Here is a 16,485-nt window from a genome sequence, read left to right on the forward strand (position 1 = left end):
TTGTAAAAAAAAAAAAAAAAAAGGAATCTTGTATTATCTTCTTAATTATTAGGCATTTTATATATAACCATCTTCTTCATGTAGTCCTCAAAGATGGATTAAACTGAATCAAATAGGGTGACCATGCATTTATTCTCATGATTTCATTCACATAACATTTTCACAGTACATAGCTTTTACATTGACAGTCAAGAGAAAAATATTTTCTTTCAACGCAATTGTGCAAAAATAAATACAAACAATATAGGCATATGATTAGTCGTTGTATGAAAAATTGTATTGTGATTAATCAATTTTAATGAAACTTTAAAGGAAAAGCAGGCTATGCATTTTTGTTAGCCTTCAACCGTTCATTGAACAAAATTGGAATGCGTCAATAATGTGTTGTTGTAGTAGGCCTAAGTAAGTAGTTTAGTTGACAGGTATTTCGCTATAGGCTATTCTTATCCTCTGGCATTTGGCTTTGAAATTGCGACAATTTCAGGATATATATTTGAATCTATCAACCCTACACACGTTTACGATAGTCTAAACAATAAATGTGATGTTTATATGGGACGGGATTAGATTAGTCCAGTGGTATAGGCTCAAAGAATCCCCACAATAAATTGTATAAGAAAATTGAGCTGTAGTTGATCGAAAAGGAAAGAAACGAAAATGAATACGCCTAAGCCTATTTTGACAGCTCCTCACATGGTTTACAAAATTATTTATTCGATGAAGATACACTTTCATAAGTAAGATTTTACTCTGCAATGTGTAGATTCAACAGCAATACAATTTCAGAGAGACGTAGAAAAGTCTAACAGCATCAGAGTAGCTTACAACTGGAATTTGCATAGGCCTTCACTCAGGTGTATTACCATGCAGGGCGCATGCGCATTCCAAGAAAACCAGGTGAAATCAGCAATACAGACCACTTGCGAATTCACTCATTCGTAGCCACATCACTGGAATTATACTGCGTTCCTTGCAGATGTCTTTACTGGAGAGGCTAGACTGGCGGGTAAGCGAATGCATGTTTTGCTTTATTGTGTTATTTGAAAACATTAAAGGGTTATTCATTGTCTATCTTTCGACCTAAGTCAGCACATTAATTGTAGGTTATAGTTTTTTAGGACCTTTGGAATAGGCTACTCCGCGGTATTTGATAGTGGCTGCTAAATATGATATTTGAATTCATTATTAAAGACAATAGTTGTGATAATATCAATCAAATGTATTTATAAAGCCCCTTTTACATCAGCCGATGTCACAACGTGAAAATAGACCATATAACGTCGATCCATTGAAATAAGGTGGTCCTCGAGTGCTCACAATTTAGGAATTTGAAATCCTGCAGAAGATAAATAGTATAGGCCTGAATTGCCATACACCTGGTCACCATACAAAAATACGTGACCAACGGCGACTAAGATTCATAGTTCATATTGGCAACTGGTTTTCTGATAACTTGGCCTGTGCTATTCATTTCAAGAACATTATGTATCCTGGTTTTCACAATACTCAGTAGACCAAATCTGCTCCATATAATAACATATACTATTATAGACTACACTAGATAAATGGTTCAATAATAAAATACTATAAAACTAATTTCAGTTAGGCTACTTTGAGATTGCGCATGTGCTTCAAAATTGATCATTTGTCTCTGAATTTCTTAGTTGCACATAGGCTATATAGCCTACACGAGCTAGCTTCTTCAGTGTGACAGATAATATTAGCATAATTCAATTCTTTATTTTTCTCTTTCGAAAGCGCATTTCTTCTTCACGTTAAACCACTTGGCCCATGTGACGCCTAACGTGTTGCTAATTGCTTTAATGGATAACGATTTACTTTACAAGTGTCTATTCTGTCAATAGTCCTTGTTTAAACGAATTGGCCTTGACATGATAGTCATTGAAATGTTTATTTATTTATTTATTTATTACTGTTCACAACGCAACGGCAAGGTTCCTCTTGCGTGTCTAACCTCTTTTACTCTGTACAACGGCGATGTAAAGACGCCTTAATTAATTAGTGAGCATTCATTTCTGGTTTATATCACATCTCGCACAGAAAAACCACACGCAGCTTACAGCCACCGCATCGTTCATGGATGAGTTGATCTTCGTTACCCAATTTTAATTGTTTCCCAGAGACGATGACCACATGCGCGCAACAGGCATAGAATCGCATTCCCAAAAACTTTGATGATAAATGTAGACACCTGTATTGTTCTCCCATGCATATAAATGATTATCAGACAGAAAATTATTCACACCATTAAGTTACTGCTGTAGCCTGTCTCTAGGACTCATTATATTTCACAATAATATTGGAAACTTAACAATTAAAAGAAAAGCTCAAGCATACGTTTAGGCCTATTGTCTTCAAAACACTTCCTTTTGCTTGAAGTAATGCATATCAACACATCAAAGGGAACCTTTATTTTGGATATTGCAGTGCACCACCATAAATGTTAATTAAACTTTTTCGTTTGAGATCCCTGGTGCTTAGTGGTTTCGAGAAGAAAGATGTTTTTAAGCCTTGGGTCTTTGAGGTTTGTGAAGGCACCAAACTATAACGTGAAGCTCCGTAATGTAACTATGCATAAATTATTTAAACAATTAAGTTTGGCATGGAAATCGCAATATTTGATATGAGCGCCTTGAAGCGAAATATGCTAATTCGTTTTTCAGACTGTTGGCAAGGAATGGGTGGTGCGCTTTGCCAGTGAACCCAACGCCTGGTCTAATCGAATGATTTTATGGAGTCAATAAAAAGTGAGAAAAGTAACAACATTTTGACAGCCCTGCAATGTTATTGGCGTGGATCGCATTGAAGGATACGCGCATAATGTTTTACATTGACTTTCGTATAGGCTATTGTTTTGCAAATGTGCTCATTGCATTGATTATCGTATTGCTTAACATGGCAAACAAATATATAGATTTTCTCGATTACATTCATAGGCTATAATTGTTATCATTTTTTAAAGCAAGTTTTCCAACTATAATATTAATACATTTAGTTATTCAGCCACAATTACCAATAATAAGAGAATAATAATAAAGTAGGCCTGTTATTATTATTATTATTTAATTAATTAAGCTATAGTAAGGTTATCGGAAGTATAGGCCTAATCCTATAATATTTGTGTCATGCGAGCAACTGCAGACGGACAGCAATATGATTGGCTCCAATAATAACAGATAACAACCAATCAGCAAACTTTTATTCTGCCATATTCAAGATGACATCATGACAAAGGCACGCCCCCTAAAAATATCTAACCTATGCAAATTTAGTACACATGCTTCCAAGCGGGTTCAGTAAGGAGAAAAGGTTTGAACATCATCACTTTGTCCGTCAGAGGGAGTCAAGTTTCTTATTCAGCGCGTCTTCCCATATTCACTGAAGAACTGCTTACTGAGTCGTTGGGATGGAAAGGGATCTTGCTTGACAACCGTTTTCACTCAGTTGCTGTTGAGACCTACGTTGATAGCCGCCCGAATCACGCTCAAACGTCAGTGCGCTTCAAGGAACCGCCGCCCTCCTCTCGAGTTGAAGAAGTTGATTCATGATTTCTAGGAAGTACAGTATTACTTCATTTCCTACCTGGATTAACTCGTAGAAAACCACCAATTTACCTGGTCAACCTTCTTGGTGTAACATTTTGCCTGTCAGAAACTATGCTGTGGAAACTAGCAGATAACGTGAAGTACGAGGACGACTGCGAGGTAAATTCTAGCTATACACATAGACAAACCGCACGGCATTAGGCCTGCGTTTCAACAAGGCTAGGATTTATGAAAAAAACATTTTATGAAAAGGTTGTGGCCCTCATGCGCTCCATCACACCATCGCATCTAAAATTGGTAGCCAATTTTATGGATATTTTTTGCGCGACAATAGCTTTTAGGCAGACTCGATAAAAGTTTTACAGAATGAAAATGATTTTGATGGAACATTTTTAAATGATACAGCATTTAGAATAAGACAGATCAGTGGTCGGTATATGCTATTTTCGTTGTCACTATTTGCTTTTATGGAATTCATCTTAAATGCAAGTTCAAGTGCATTAGGGCATCCGTGTTTGGTTTTCTGGTTTCTTTGCATTGTCAATATGTTTCTAAATATGCAACATTATTAGATGTCTATAGGCTAATCTCGATGGGCTTTGACTATCCGCAGAATCTCCTCCACTAATGCATTGGCGACTGACGCCATGTAGTTTTGATTTCAGTAAATAACTTTTAGATTAGTCTATATGGATTGTATAGTAAAGAAAAATTGTTACATGAGTGGGATTTTAATGAAAGTGGAAAGCTTTTTGATTTATTTAGGCTTATTTCTCTGAGCTAAGCCTAAATCAGGTTATTGTAAATAATTAAAATGACAAAATTATTATTGTTATTATTATTATTATAGTTCCACGTGGGTAGTAAAATAGTTCCCTCCTGTCTGTCTAATGAAAGCTGACCATGGTGACAACAATACCTCAATAGTCCACAGATTGCATAAACTATCAGAAAGTTTTTCAGTTTAACAAAATATGCATTATTAGGCTACTTTGAATACTAAAACCATGTATTGCCTATTTTTTTTCCTGAAAAATAGTCTGACCTCCAGAAATTGAGTACTGCAATAAAATAAAAAAAATGGCCTTATTTCGCCCACTAAATGTGAGCCTAGGCATGAATGTGTAAAACATTTCACTATACAGACCATGCCTTCCTAAACGATGGTGAAAAATACATCTCGATGTCAGGCCTAGCTATCAACACAGTTGTTATTTCTAATTTTGTCGACGATTGTTGATTCACTATGAATTTGGTTGATTGACAAGGGGCACAACATTTTATAATTTATCTTAATATCATTGTCAACCTTAACGTAAGTCTCTCTGTCCCTAGGAAAGGCACGACGGGAGTAGCAATGGGAACCCCCGGTTACCTCACCTCCCCGCAGTGAGCCAGCACCTTTACAGCCCGTCGCCGTCTCTCTCCCACTCGGCCAACTCAGACTTCCAACCCCCGTATTTTCCACCTCCCTACCAGCCTATATCATACCCCCAGTCCAGTGACCCCTACTCGCACCTCGGCGACCCTTTCAACATCAACTCCATACACCAATCGTCGAACCAGCAACAATCATGGCCGGGGAGACAGGGTCAAGAAGGACCTCATTCGCGAAGCGGACTCGCTAGTCAGATTCTGGGCCTGGAAGGCGGCTCGTCCGCCTTGAGGAGAGAAGGTTTCCGACGGCCGGAACTGCTACCGCCTCACGCTCATAGCATTGAGTCATCCGTCATTGGTGATAATATAGGACTGCACGAAATGGGCCATGGCCTGGATGATGTTCAAGTGAGTGATTTCATTGTGATTTTGTTGCTGACTTAAATTGAAAGAAGCATGACATCGAAAACAAAAATATATTGGCTTGCAACAAAGGCATGGTTTTATTATGGTTTCATGTAATGGACGGAATGGAAATGGCATATTTCATAATGAACTCCCTTGTAAGAATGACTATAACATCACTTATATGAAACTCTTTTTTTTCAGCATGTAGATGATCACAGTATTATAATGGCAGATCAGACGGTCATCAAAAAAGGTGAGATTATTTTACTTTCCACATCGCTACTTTCCTACTGTATATTAACTAATTGATCAAACTAATTGATGAAATGGTAAAAATGCTTTTGCCACTTCAAGACAATACACTTACTGGTTTGTGAGATAGACATGCTTGGTGTATAAGGCACTGCGTGTGCAACAGGTAACACGGATGCAATAGAGAAACATTGAGTGCTATTTCCATTAACTCCATCCCTGAGATTGCTTGTTACTAAGTACATACCTGGAAAAAATCTTCTTCGACAAATATTTTGCAATTATTTGTACAGTGATGTCTTTGCATTTGATTATAAAAAATCGGAATGGGAAAGGCTTTTCGTTGTACTTGTTCGTACATACATTGATAATCCCCGTAGTCATGAGGTGCACTTAACTAAGCCCAGTTTGATCCTCTGTGTGTTCTCGTGCTGAGGTCGTTTGAATAGAGCACCAGAAAAAGAACCTTTTCAAAATAGCAGGCTCTCGCTGACAAGATGTAACTGTGAGGACATTGTGCAATCCTTGAAATCCTGCATTGACTGGGGAGAGAGAGGGAGAGAGAAAGAGAGGGAGAGAGAAAGAGAGGGAGGGAGGGAGGGAGGGAGGGAGGGAGGGGTCTTTAGAGGTCTAAGCTGGTGCATTCGACTCCTTTTGAATTCCAGTTAAAAGCAGTCCAATGGATTGCTCTTCTCAGGACTCGCTGGCTGACGTTCTGCAAAACCAGCTTTAGCTGGGGTGTGGTGTCCTACTTGCAAATCAGTCATTTGTTGGGGCATGAAATGTTTTGAATGAGGAGGATTCAGAGTGTTATCTATTACGCCTTCCTTCAACAGTCTTTCACTCAGAAGAAGGTCATGTTGTGCATTGATTTGAAATTCTGCACCACCTTTGTAACCCAATGAATTTCTAGATTTATGTAGATATCGGATTGATCATATTAGTAGTAAATGTATTCTAGATGTATGGTTTGTTAAAACAACATCACTGTAGACATGTAGGTTCAAGAACTGTAATGATAGATAACATTGTTGTGGTATGGTGGGTGACTACAGTTAGTAGTGTGAATGACATTGGCAAGAATGGTAAAGAGTAGTTGACGCTGTCTTTTCTGTAGTAAAGCCTACATGTATAATGCTAAACTGCTTGCTCCACAGGATGAAGCATGTGAACAAATGTATAGTTAACATGATATAGAATAGCCTAATGTGCATGCTCAAGTACTTATTTATGTTTTTAGACAAAAGATTTTGATGGCCATCTAGGCAGTAGAAAGCTTGAATATTTTATTTAATCCAGCTATAACCATTTGTGTTAAAGCTACCTAAATGCTCCTAATGCCTCATTTTGCATACCATATATATTTTCTCAATTTCAGGCATTTTTGATTTGAGACACACATTACATTGGTGGACATTGTTGATTTTCAGATTTGAATCAATACGATAATCTGATCAAACATACAGTATTAAGGAGGTAACAAGTTGCACGATAAAAAAATTGTTGTTGTGCAATGGCTCAATTTATTGGTCTTACACTCAAGGGCAGACTGTGGTTAGCCTACAGCCTACTGTACATTATTGTAAACGGTGAAAGCAAAACTTCCCTCTTAGCTGTTTATCCAATAGATGAGCTCTAAATCATAATTTTGCCCCCCTTTTGTGATTCTTCTCTCAGTACTAGGACTACGAGGGGGCAGGAACTTTGATCGCTTACAGAGGACTTATTATGAGGGGGGAATTCTTGCTGGTGAGGACGAAGGTATATGTAGTGTACTTTGTATGTTTGTCTGGGTGTGACTTGTTTAGTTTGACCCTTGAACTTTTGACCCAAAATGGCCACCTAGTTTGCCAGTTGGACAAGTCTTTAGATGAGGTTATTTTTAGTCACTCAATTAGAAGTAGCTACAGACCCTTGAACGTTTAATCCAAAATGGCCGTCCAATATAGGCCCTGTTTCTGTATATAATTCTTCAGATAGGCAAGGCAGGGAGAAGGGATTCATTGGGAAGATTTCAATTGCATACTCCTCACCTTCTCTCTCCTTGTCTCCTTCTCAAAACCCATTGGAGGAGAAGGTCAGAGGGGAGGATACTCTGGCTTTCTCATCCAATGGGTTTTGAGAAGGAGACAAGGAGAGAGGAGGTGGGGAGTATGCAATTGCAATCTTCCCTCTGTGAAGAAGTATGGAGCAGTTGTGTATGTATGTGTGTGGATGTCATGTCAGTGGGTGGTAGGAATGAGGGGACTTTTAGCTGTGACACCGCAGGAATTATCGTTATCTAGTTAATGGCTACTTATGGTCTACATTTTGGCTTCCACAAAGTAAACATGTTTGTTGTTTACGTGTAACAGGTCAGTCACCCTGATTTTTTTTACAAATCATTATGATGGTGTTAAATTTCATAGTTTATTATAAGGAAAAGCATGTTAAAGTTAGAATCCAAGCTGCAGTGTTTGGAGGTTACTAACAGTGTGGATAAGATTTACAACTCGGCAGACGCAGCCAGTCTTGATGACTCAACCTGAATTTCTCAAAGAAACAGTCTCTTCTCAAAATAACATTTTTACAATGTAGCACAACCTCCAGAAAGTCCAATAATGTTGTCTAATGTCCGTCTGTCCTCGCTGCAAACCAAAATTCCCAATGGGACAATACAGATACATTTACCTTGATACTCCAACTTTTACTCTTACTTTTACTAATCCTACTCTCATTATCATTTCTCTTCACATCTATATTAACCTACACTCATACTAACCAGTCCTCTCTCTCCACACCCCTTTCCCAGGCCCCATGTCTCTCCCCAAGAGCAACTCACTGGGCCTGCCCTTCCAGAAGGAGTCCCTGCTAGGCATGGTGTCCAACCCCACCGAGGTGTTCTGCTCAGTGCCCGGACGCCTCTCGCTTCTCAGCTCCACCTCCAAGTACAAGGTGACTGTGGCTGAGGTGCAGCGGCGTCTGTCCCCTCCCGAATGCCTCAACGCCTCCTTGCTGGGGGGAGTCCTGCGCAGGTCAGTATTCGCACAATGTCAATCCATTGTGAGATGGTTCTAAGACATTATAAGGGGTGTTAAACATGTATCGCAAAGCATTATAACATCATCATAATAAGCTATACCTGTCGGCTTTAAGTTTTTAGTTTTAGCCTGAAGGTTTAAATAAACAAATGCATTATAACTGCATCATAATGCCGGCAGGTGTTGACGTTTTTTTTCTTTCCTTTATTTAACTAAGCAAGTCAGTTAAGAACAAATTCTTATTTACAATGAAGGCCTACTGGGGAACAGTGGGTTAACTGCCTTGTTCAGGGGCAGAACGACAGATTTTGTACCTTGTCAGCTCGGGGATTCGATCTTGCAACCTTTCGGTTACTAGTCCAACGCTCTAACCACTAGGCTACGCTGCTGCCCCCAGCGGGTGTAATTGTGAACAATGGCCAACATATAGTCTGTTAAAATATGGTTCACAGCAGCTCAAAGGATCAGTGATTGTGATACAGCTGATGTGATGTAGTTAGGAGATCACAGCGAGATGTGCACGCAATACATTTCTCAGTTTACTCTGATGTTGCTCCTGTTTTACAGCTATTGTTAGTGAGCTACTTCCGGTTGTTGGATACTAAACGAGTGAAAGATTGTCGGTCTATATTCAGTTGTACACTCTTAGCAAAAAAGTTGCTATCTAGAACCTAAAAGGGTTCTTCGGCTGCCCCCATTGGAGAAGCCTTTGAAGAACCCTTGTGGGTTCCAGGTAGAACCCTTTTGGTTCCAAGTAGAACTGTTTTGCTTCTACCTGGAACCTAAAACGGTTTTACCTAGAACCAAAAAGGGTCCACCAATGGGGACAGCCGAAGAACCCTTTTGGAACCTTTTTATAAAAGAGTGTAGGTCTATACTGTGAAAAGTTCATACCTGGTTCATGGACAGACATTAATTTAGGAAAGTTTAGTGGTTCTCTGAAAGCAGATGTGTTGCTGTTCCTCTTCATTGCTTGTGTGGAAGCACCGTGACTACCTTTGTACGTGCCCTGCAATTCCAGATACTTCGCTTTGGGGATATGTTACATCAGAGTAGTTAGCACCAGTATGATAGATAGAGTATGTTTGTGTGTGTCTATGTGGGGGGGCTATAGGGCTGTTTTAATTGCTGCTGAGCAGTTGACCTTGTGCCCCATATATCAGCAGGCAGTCTGTTGAGGGACTAGGGGTTCGCTCCTGCCTATCTTTGCTGGGAATGGAAGTTTTTTACTTCCATGTGACCCCGCCAGTGCCACACGCATTAAAGCCACACACACACACACACACACACACACACACACACACACACACACACACACACACACACACACTCTGAGGCACTGTTAACTAGGTCATGAAGCGATAGGCGACGGTGTGGAGGGAGTGGGGCAGTCACACACACGCCTCCCCAAAGACACTGTCTCTCTCACCCGCCAAGGACGGAGCGAAGCCTGCCACTCAGTCATGTGGAAAACTGAATTGGCTACAGCGAGTGGGGAATTTTAGTGTGTGTGTGTGTGTGTGTGTGTGTGTGTGTGTGATTTCCCTTCTATGTTCTTAGGGCGGGAGAAGCATAATTTGACTGGAATATTTCCGAATCCAACAGTGTAGTTATTCCCTCCGCAAGGCAATCAAACAAGCGAAATGTCTGTATAGGGACAAAGTGGAGTCACAATTCAATGGCTCAGACACTAAACGTATGTGGCAGGGTCTACAGACCAATCACGAACTACAAAAGGAAAACCAGCCACGTCACGGACACCGACATCTTGCTTCCAGACAAACTAAACACCTTCTTTACCCGCTTTGAGGATAATACAGTGCCACCGTTCCGGCCCGCTACCAAGGACTGTGGGCTATCCTTCTCTGTGGCCGACGTGAGTGAGACATTTAAACGTGTTTACCCTCGCAAGGCTGCCGGCCTAGACGGCATCCCTAGCCGCGTCCTCAGAGCATGCGCAGACCAGCTGGCTGGTGTGTTTACGGACATATTCAATGTCTCCCTATCCCAGTCTGCTGTCCCCACATGCTTCAAGATGGCCACCATTGTTCCTGTACCAAAGAAGGCAAAGGTAACTAAATAACTATCGCCCCTTAGAACTCACTTCTGTCGTCATGAAGTGCTTTGAGAGACTAGTCAAGGACATCAGACCCACTTCAATTTGCTTACCGTTCCAATAGATCCACAGACAATGCAATCGCCATCACACTGCACACAGCCCTGTCCCATCTGGACAAGAAGAATACCTATGTAAGAATGCTGTTCATTGACTACAGCTCAGCATTCAACACCATAGTACCCTCCAAGCTCATCATTAAGCTTGAGGCCCTGGGTCTCAACCCCACCCTGTGCAATTGGGTCCTGGACTTCCTGACGGGCCGCCCCCAGGTGGTGAAGGTAGGAAACAACATCTCCACTTCGCTGATCCTCAACACTGGGGCTCCACAAGGGCGCGTGTTTAGCCCCCTCCTGTACTCCCTGTTCACTCATGACTGCGTGGCCATGCACGCCTCCAACTCAATCCTCAAGTTTGCAGACAAGACAACAGTAGTAGGCTTGATTACCAACAACAATGAGACAGCCTACAGGGAGGAGGTGAGGGCACTCGGAGTGTGGTGTCAGAAAAACAACCTCTCACTCAACGTCAACAAAACAAAGGAGATGATCGTGGACTTCAGGAAACAGCAGAGGGAGCAACCCCCTATCCATATTGACGGGACAGCAGTGGAGAAGGTGGAAAGTTTTAAGTTCCTCGGCGTACACATCACGGACAAACTTAAATTGTCCACCCACACAGACAGTGTGGTGAAGAAGGTGGAGCAACGCCTCAGGAGGCTGAAGAAATTTGGCTTGTCACCTAAAACCCTCACAAACTTTTACAGATGCACTATTGAGAGCATCCTGTCAGGCTGTATCACTGCCTGGTATGGCAACCACCCGTCAAGGACAGCAACCACCCGAGCAACTGCCTGTTCACCCCGCTACCATCCAGAAGGCGAGGTCAGTACAGGTGCATCAAAGCTGGGACCGAGAGACTGAAAAACAGCTTCTATCTCAAGGCCATCAGACTGTTAAACAGCCATCACTAACACACTGCCTACATACAGACTTGAAATCTTTGGCCACTTTTAATAAATGGATCACTAGTCACTTTAATAATGCCACTTTAATAATGTTTACATATCTTGCATCACTCATCTCATATGTATATACTGTATTTTATACCATATATTGCATCTTGCCTATGCCACTCTGTCATTGCTCATCCATGTATTTATATGTATATATTCTTACTCCATTCCTTTACTTAGATTTGTGTGTATTAGGTAGTTGTTGGGAAGTTGTTAGATATTGCTGCACTGTCGGAACTAGAAGCACAAGCATTTTTAATGTATTTTTGTTTTAGGTTAGGATGGGTATCGGAGGCTCTTTTTCATTTGATTTATTTGTTTTCAAAAGTGAATGATGAGGTCTCCTTCGGGGATGGGGGAGACTTTTGCTGCTAGGTTTTCTCAAAGTGGTAGGAAGTCTGAAGTTTGGGTGACAGCCCTTACAACATCACTTATTGATGCTTACTTTTCGATTCGTAGGAAAAACATTTAATCACAAATAGCCTATGGAATGGAATATGCTATATTCTTTAGTTAGAGGGACTGTATGACCGTTATGAATTCAGACATTTCTTCACTTTATATGACCCCAATGTGGCCCTGTTCGTATGAAAGCAGACATTTGTCAAGTAACGATGATGACACTAACTGTATTTGTCCTTATTTTTCCAACAGAGCCAAGTCTAAAAATGGTGGCCGGTCATTGAGAGAGAAGTTGGACAAGATTGGGCTCAACCTGCCCGCTGGAAGGAGGAAGGCTGCTAATGTCACCCTGCTAACTGCACTGGTAGAAGGTATGCTGCCCTCTTCGTCTTTAAAACTGTGGTGAATGAGCCAAAAACATATGACATCATAGAAAAACAATGCATAGAACTCGTCTCCATCTTTACTCCTTGAACAAGTTGGCTGGTCCAAAATGGAGAGCCAATTGAATTAATTGTTGCACATATACAGAGATGTGATAAACAACATATCATTTGGATGTCTTTGTAGTCATCCCATCAGAGATGGTCATTTTGTTTTTACCACTTCCACTGGTGTTGTACCATCTATTCATTATATTTATATGGTGAACCTAAACTCTGCGATTCCGTTACTGTGACATGATTACCTGTATTATTATAATATTGGCTGTTTAAAACTTACTGGAACTTGGCTTCAATAGTAGCTGTGGCTGGTCTTTGTCTTGTCATTTCCTCATTTTTGGTCAAAATGGCAGTGACCTAGCGGATGTTTGATTTTTGTCTTTCACTACATTTAACTGCCTTTGAAAATCAAGGAAGCTTTGACATTATCCACCCTGACTGCCTTGGTGACATTTTGAGGTTACCAAGCAGCTGGCCAAGACCAGTAGAGTAAGAGAATAGCCCCGAAAGACAACTTCACGGAGTCCATCCCTATCTATTACGTCTATTACGGCTGTGGCATTATCTAATACAGCACATGCGACCAAAGGACAAAGAAACATGTAGCTTGTAACCTTCCTGTCTTTCAAATCACACAAACTCTTGAAAGATGTTAAATACCCATCTCCTCAAATCATTTTCAGGGCAAAGTATTTCATGAAGATTTTTCTTGTTTTAGATCATTGTTTTTAGGCAGGATAGTCACCTCGGTCTACTTTTTCATTAAATCCCGTCTTTGACGCTTTCGTCAGTCATACCTCGGCTAGACAATGTCTAAGCAATGACGCATCGCTGTGCGCCTAGCCGCCCGAAGCCACGTGTAATTTCATTTCCCCCCCCCATATAAACTCTACTCACTATAAATGGAGTGACAGTTCGGTGCAGGAGAATGACTCGGGGCCAGTGTTATTTAGAGACCTTCAAAGTCTGAATTAAGGCTTGTTATAACGTGTTTGACTTGCCAGGGGGGTTAACTGACCTTAAAGCCTAATGTTTCTGAATAGCTACATTCCCCAAGTGATCTGTGTGTCTATCAATAAGTGCCTCTGTTTGGTGCTACAGGCTGCCCGGGTGCAGTTAGCCACATAAGCCCATTAAAGACCATGCAGGAAGTCACCCCTGAAGATGGGATATATTCATCTCATTGGCACAGCTTCCCCCGAGCCAAGAGACTGAGCGCAACTGATTATTTACGTTGCACCACTTCAATGTTCCCCTTTCTACATAATAGTGCCCCTGTGGGATGTGGGATGTCAGCAAGACCACATTCACACTTGTCTCTTAGATATGTTTTTTTGTATTTTGTGTGTGTGTTTGTTTGTGTGTTTTATGCGTGTGCATCACTTGTGTGTTTGTCTTTATAGGTGAAGCCCTTCACTTGGCAAGGGATTTTGGCTACGTATGTGAGGCAGAGTTTCCGGCAAAGGCCATCGCTGATTACCTGGGTCGACCACATGTGGAACGCAATGAGGTCAACTCCCGCAAGAACATGCTCCTTGCTGCCAAGTGAGTCTCTCTCTCTCTCTCCTCCAAATGAAGGGATGTACCCTGCGGGTTTTGAACGTATGTGACGTTTTGGACTCGGTTAAAACCTTTTTCAAATAGTTTTCAAGCTGCTCTTGATTTATAAAACATCTTGATGTCTTCACTACTTTGAAGACCTTCCAATTTCGTAGTGTGTACATGAAACAGTGTACACATATAAGTGGATAATTGTCACCCAGACATAAATCCAATAGTCCATGTCTGGGTCATGTACATTCCGTTTCCTTTATCTAATTTCTGTCATCTTTTTTTCATTTTTTTTTTTGTGTATGTGTGGGCCATATATTTTTCCACTGTGCTGTGATGTTTCACAAAAATTCTGAACCTTTCGATTCTCATCGTTTCTACAGGATTGTAAATGAAAGATAAACACCTTTGCTAAGAGTATTATTATATTATCGATTGATTGACTATGACTTTTCAAATCACCCAGCAGTTCTATTTGCAGAGTTAGCTCCAAGTACATTTTTCAGCCATTCCTGAACCTGTGACCAAAAAATAGCTACACATGGGCAGTACCAAAGAAAAGTGATCTAATGATTCTGTCTCTTTGCAGCAAAATCTGCAGTCTATTGGTTGCAAGAATTTTGTATAATAATTTAATTTGAAAACAAAGTTTTGATTCCAACGTTGTTTTGGATTCAATGTCCTTTTGTGTATCAGTTCATAGACCATGTGCCATGGAAAATCTCCCAACTATTTTGCAAACTGTATGGTGCAGCTGTACATTTTTTGGTCCTTAAATTAAACTGGTATACTTTTTTATTTATCACAATTTTCTTTAGCCAATTTTGGTCTTTAAAACAGAGCTGACACACAAGTTCCTCACCTTATACCTACATAAATCCAATAGTCTATGTCTGGGTCATGTACATTTCTTTACCTTTATCTAATTTCTGTAATCGTTTTCTTTTTAAAAGGCAAATCTGTAAGGAGTTCACCGACCTGCTGACTCAGGATCGCTCGCCTTTGGGGAACTCGCGGCCGGCACCCATCCTCGATCAGGGAATCCAGAGCTGCCTGACCCACTTCAGCCTCATCACCCACGGATTCGGCTCGCCCGCCATCTGCGCCGCCATGACCTCCCTCCAGAACTACCTAAACGAGGCCCTCAAACAGGTGGACAAAATGTACCTGAGCTCTGGCAGCGAAACGCAGGGCTCCTCCGACAACGGTAGCAAAGCCTCCGACAAAATGGAGAAGCACAGGAAATGAGGAAATGCTCCCACATTGGACTGTATAGCCCCCCCTTTCCCCTTTGGACTACTTTGACGTCCTATTTAGTAGCGAAATTGCCGATATGATTCCGATTCTAGATCATTTGTGTTTTTACACAGTTGAATTGACAATTTCCTGTGCTTATGGCCTGTGCTCTTTTACGAGTAGAGTTTTTCAAAAGACTTGTCACTGCTTTTGCGTTGTTACTACCATTGACTGGTTTCAATGCGAGATCAACCTACCTTGGTGCCTACTGTAATAGTAGGTGCATAAGCTGCTTACAGCCAAAGGGCCTAGACGCTGTTGACATGGGGAAAGGAACAGAAAACAGACTTTGTTTGCCTATAGGACATATTTTCAAGATGGGTAACTGTGGTTGTAAATTATTTTCAGCTATTTTCCCTCCTCTTCTGTCTGGAGACAAATCCTCTGATTTCCTCTGTCTCTTCCGCGGTGCTCAGTTCCCATTGGACTTACCAAAGGCCATTTTTTTTAATAGGAGATAAGAAAATCCACTTCATTCTTGTTTTCTTTGATGCTTACATTTTCATAATGACTTCAATGGGTACGGTGTTATTGTGCTTTGTTCATGGGAGTTTCTTTGGTAGGTCTGGTAAAAAAAAAGGAGCCTGTTTCTTTGTTTGTCTACATTCCCCAGAAACCTTAAAGATGATTTGCAATGGCAGACATTCATTGTTCGATGACGGATGGTTACTTGTGGGTTGTGACAAAAGCCACAGCAATGGGGTCTTTGTTACTTTTAATCCTGTCTTTAAGTACTTATATTGCCCATTGGTTACTTTAGTATTTTTACAGTTTGCAAATGTAAAAGGAATCAGTCCCCGACCAGATTAGATATCCCTCACCTTCAGTACAAACTATTCCATGTTGATGTTAACTGTATCCAATCATAATCTGCCATTTTCATCTAAATTGTATCTCTTTTAACCAGAACACCAGCAAGAGTGTATGTGTTATGTTGTGTGAGTGTGTGTCTGTGTCTGTGTATGCCAAATGTATATATTTCTTTTGAAAAATAGTGTTTTTAATTAGACAATGAACCGCAAACAGAGGATTTCCCCTG

The 16,485-nt window shown here is 40.8% G+C and overlaps 1 protein-coding gene across 2 annotated transcripts; it reads left to right on the top strand.

Moving 5' to 3' along the window:
* Positions 1 to 976: 976 nt before the first annotated feature.
* On the top strand, positions 977 to 15,398 carry LOC120026509 (transcription factor AP-2 gamma-like). Of its 2 annotated transcripts, none has more exons than XM_038971408.1 (7): positions 977 to 1,006; positions 4,902 to 5,351; positions 5,553 to 5,604; positions 8,395 to 8,617; positions 12,409 to 12,527; positions 14,003 to 14,144; positions 15,104 to 15,398. In XM_038971408.1, the coding sequence occupies exons 1-7, from the start codon at positions 977 to 979 to the stop codon at positions 15,396 to 15,398; spliced, it is 1,311 nt and encodes a 436-aa protein (XP_038827336.1). The 2 variants fall into 2 exon arrangements, with proteins under 2 accessions (XP_038827336.1, XP_038827332.1); XM_038971404.1 differs by lacking the exon at positions 977 to 1,006 and adding an exon at positions 3,678 to 3,725.
* The last annotated feature ends 1,087 nt before the right edge of the window (positions 15,399 to 16,485 follow it).

The sequence above is a fragment of the Salvelinus namaycush genome, chromosome 2 (assembly GCF_016432855.1).
Source record: "Salvelinus namaycush isolate Seneca chromosome 2, SaNama_1.0, whole genome shotgun sequence".
NCBI lineage: Eukaryota > Metazoa > Chordata > Actinopteri > Salmoniformes > Salmonidae > Salvelinus > Salvelinus namaycush.

Coding starts and splice junctions, on each gene's coding strand:
- LOC120026509 (XM_038971404.1), top strand. CDS start 3,678: ATGCTGTGGAAACTAGCAGATAACGTGAAGTACGAGGACGACTGCGAG. Junction 3,726..4,901: donor AGTACGAGGACGACTGCGAG/GTAAATTCTAGC, acceptor CTCTGTCCCTAG/GAAAGGCACGACGGGAGTAG. Junction 14,145..15,103: donor AACATGCTCCTTGCTGCCAA/GTGAGTCTCTCT, acceptor TCTTTTTAAAAG/GCAAATCTGTAAGGAGTTCA.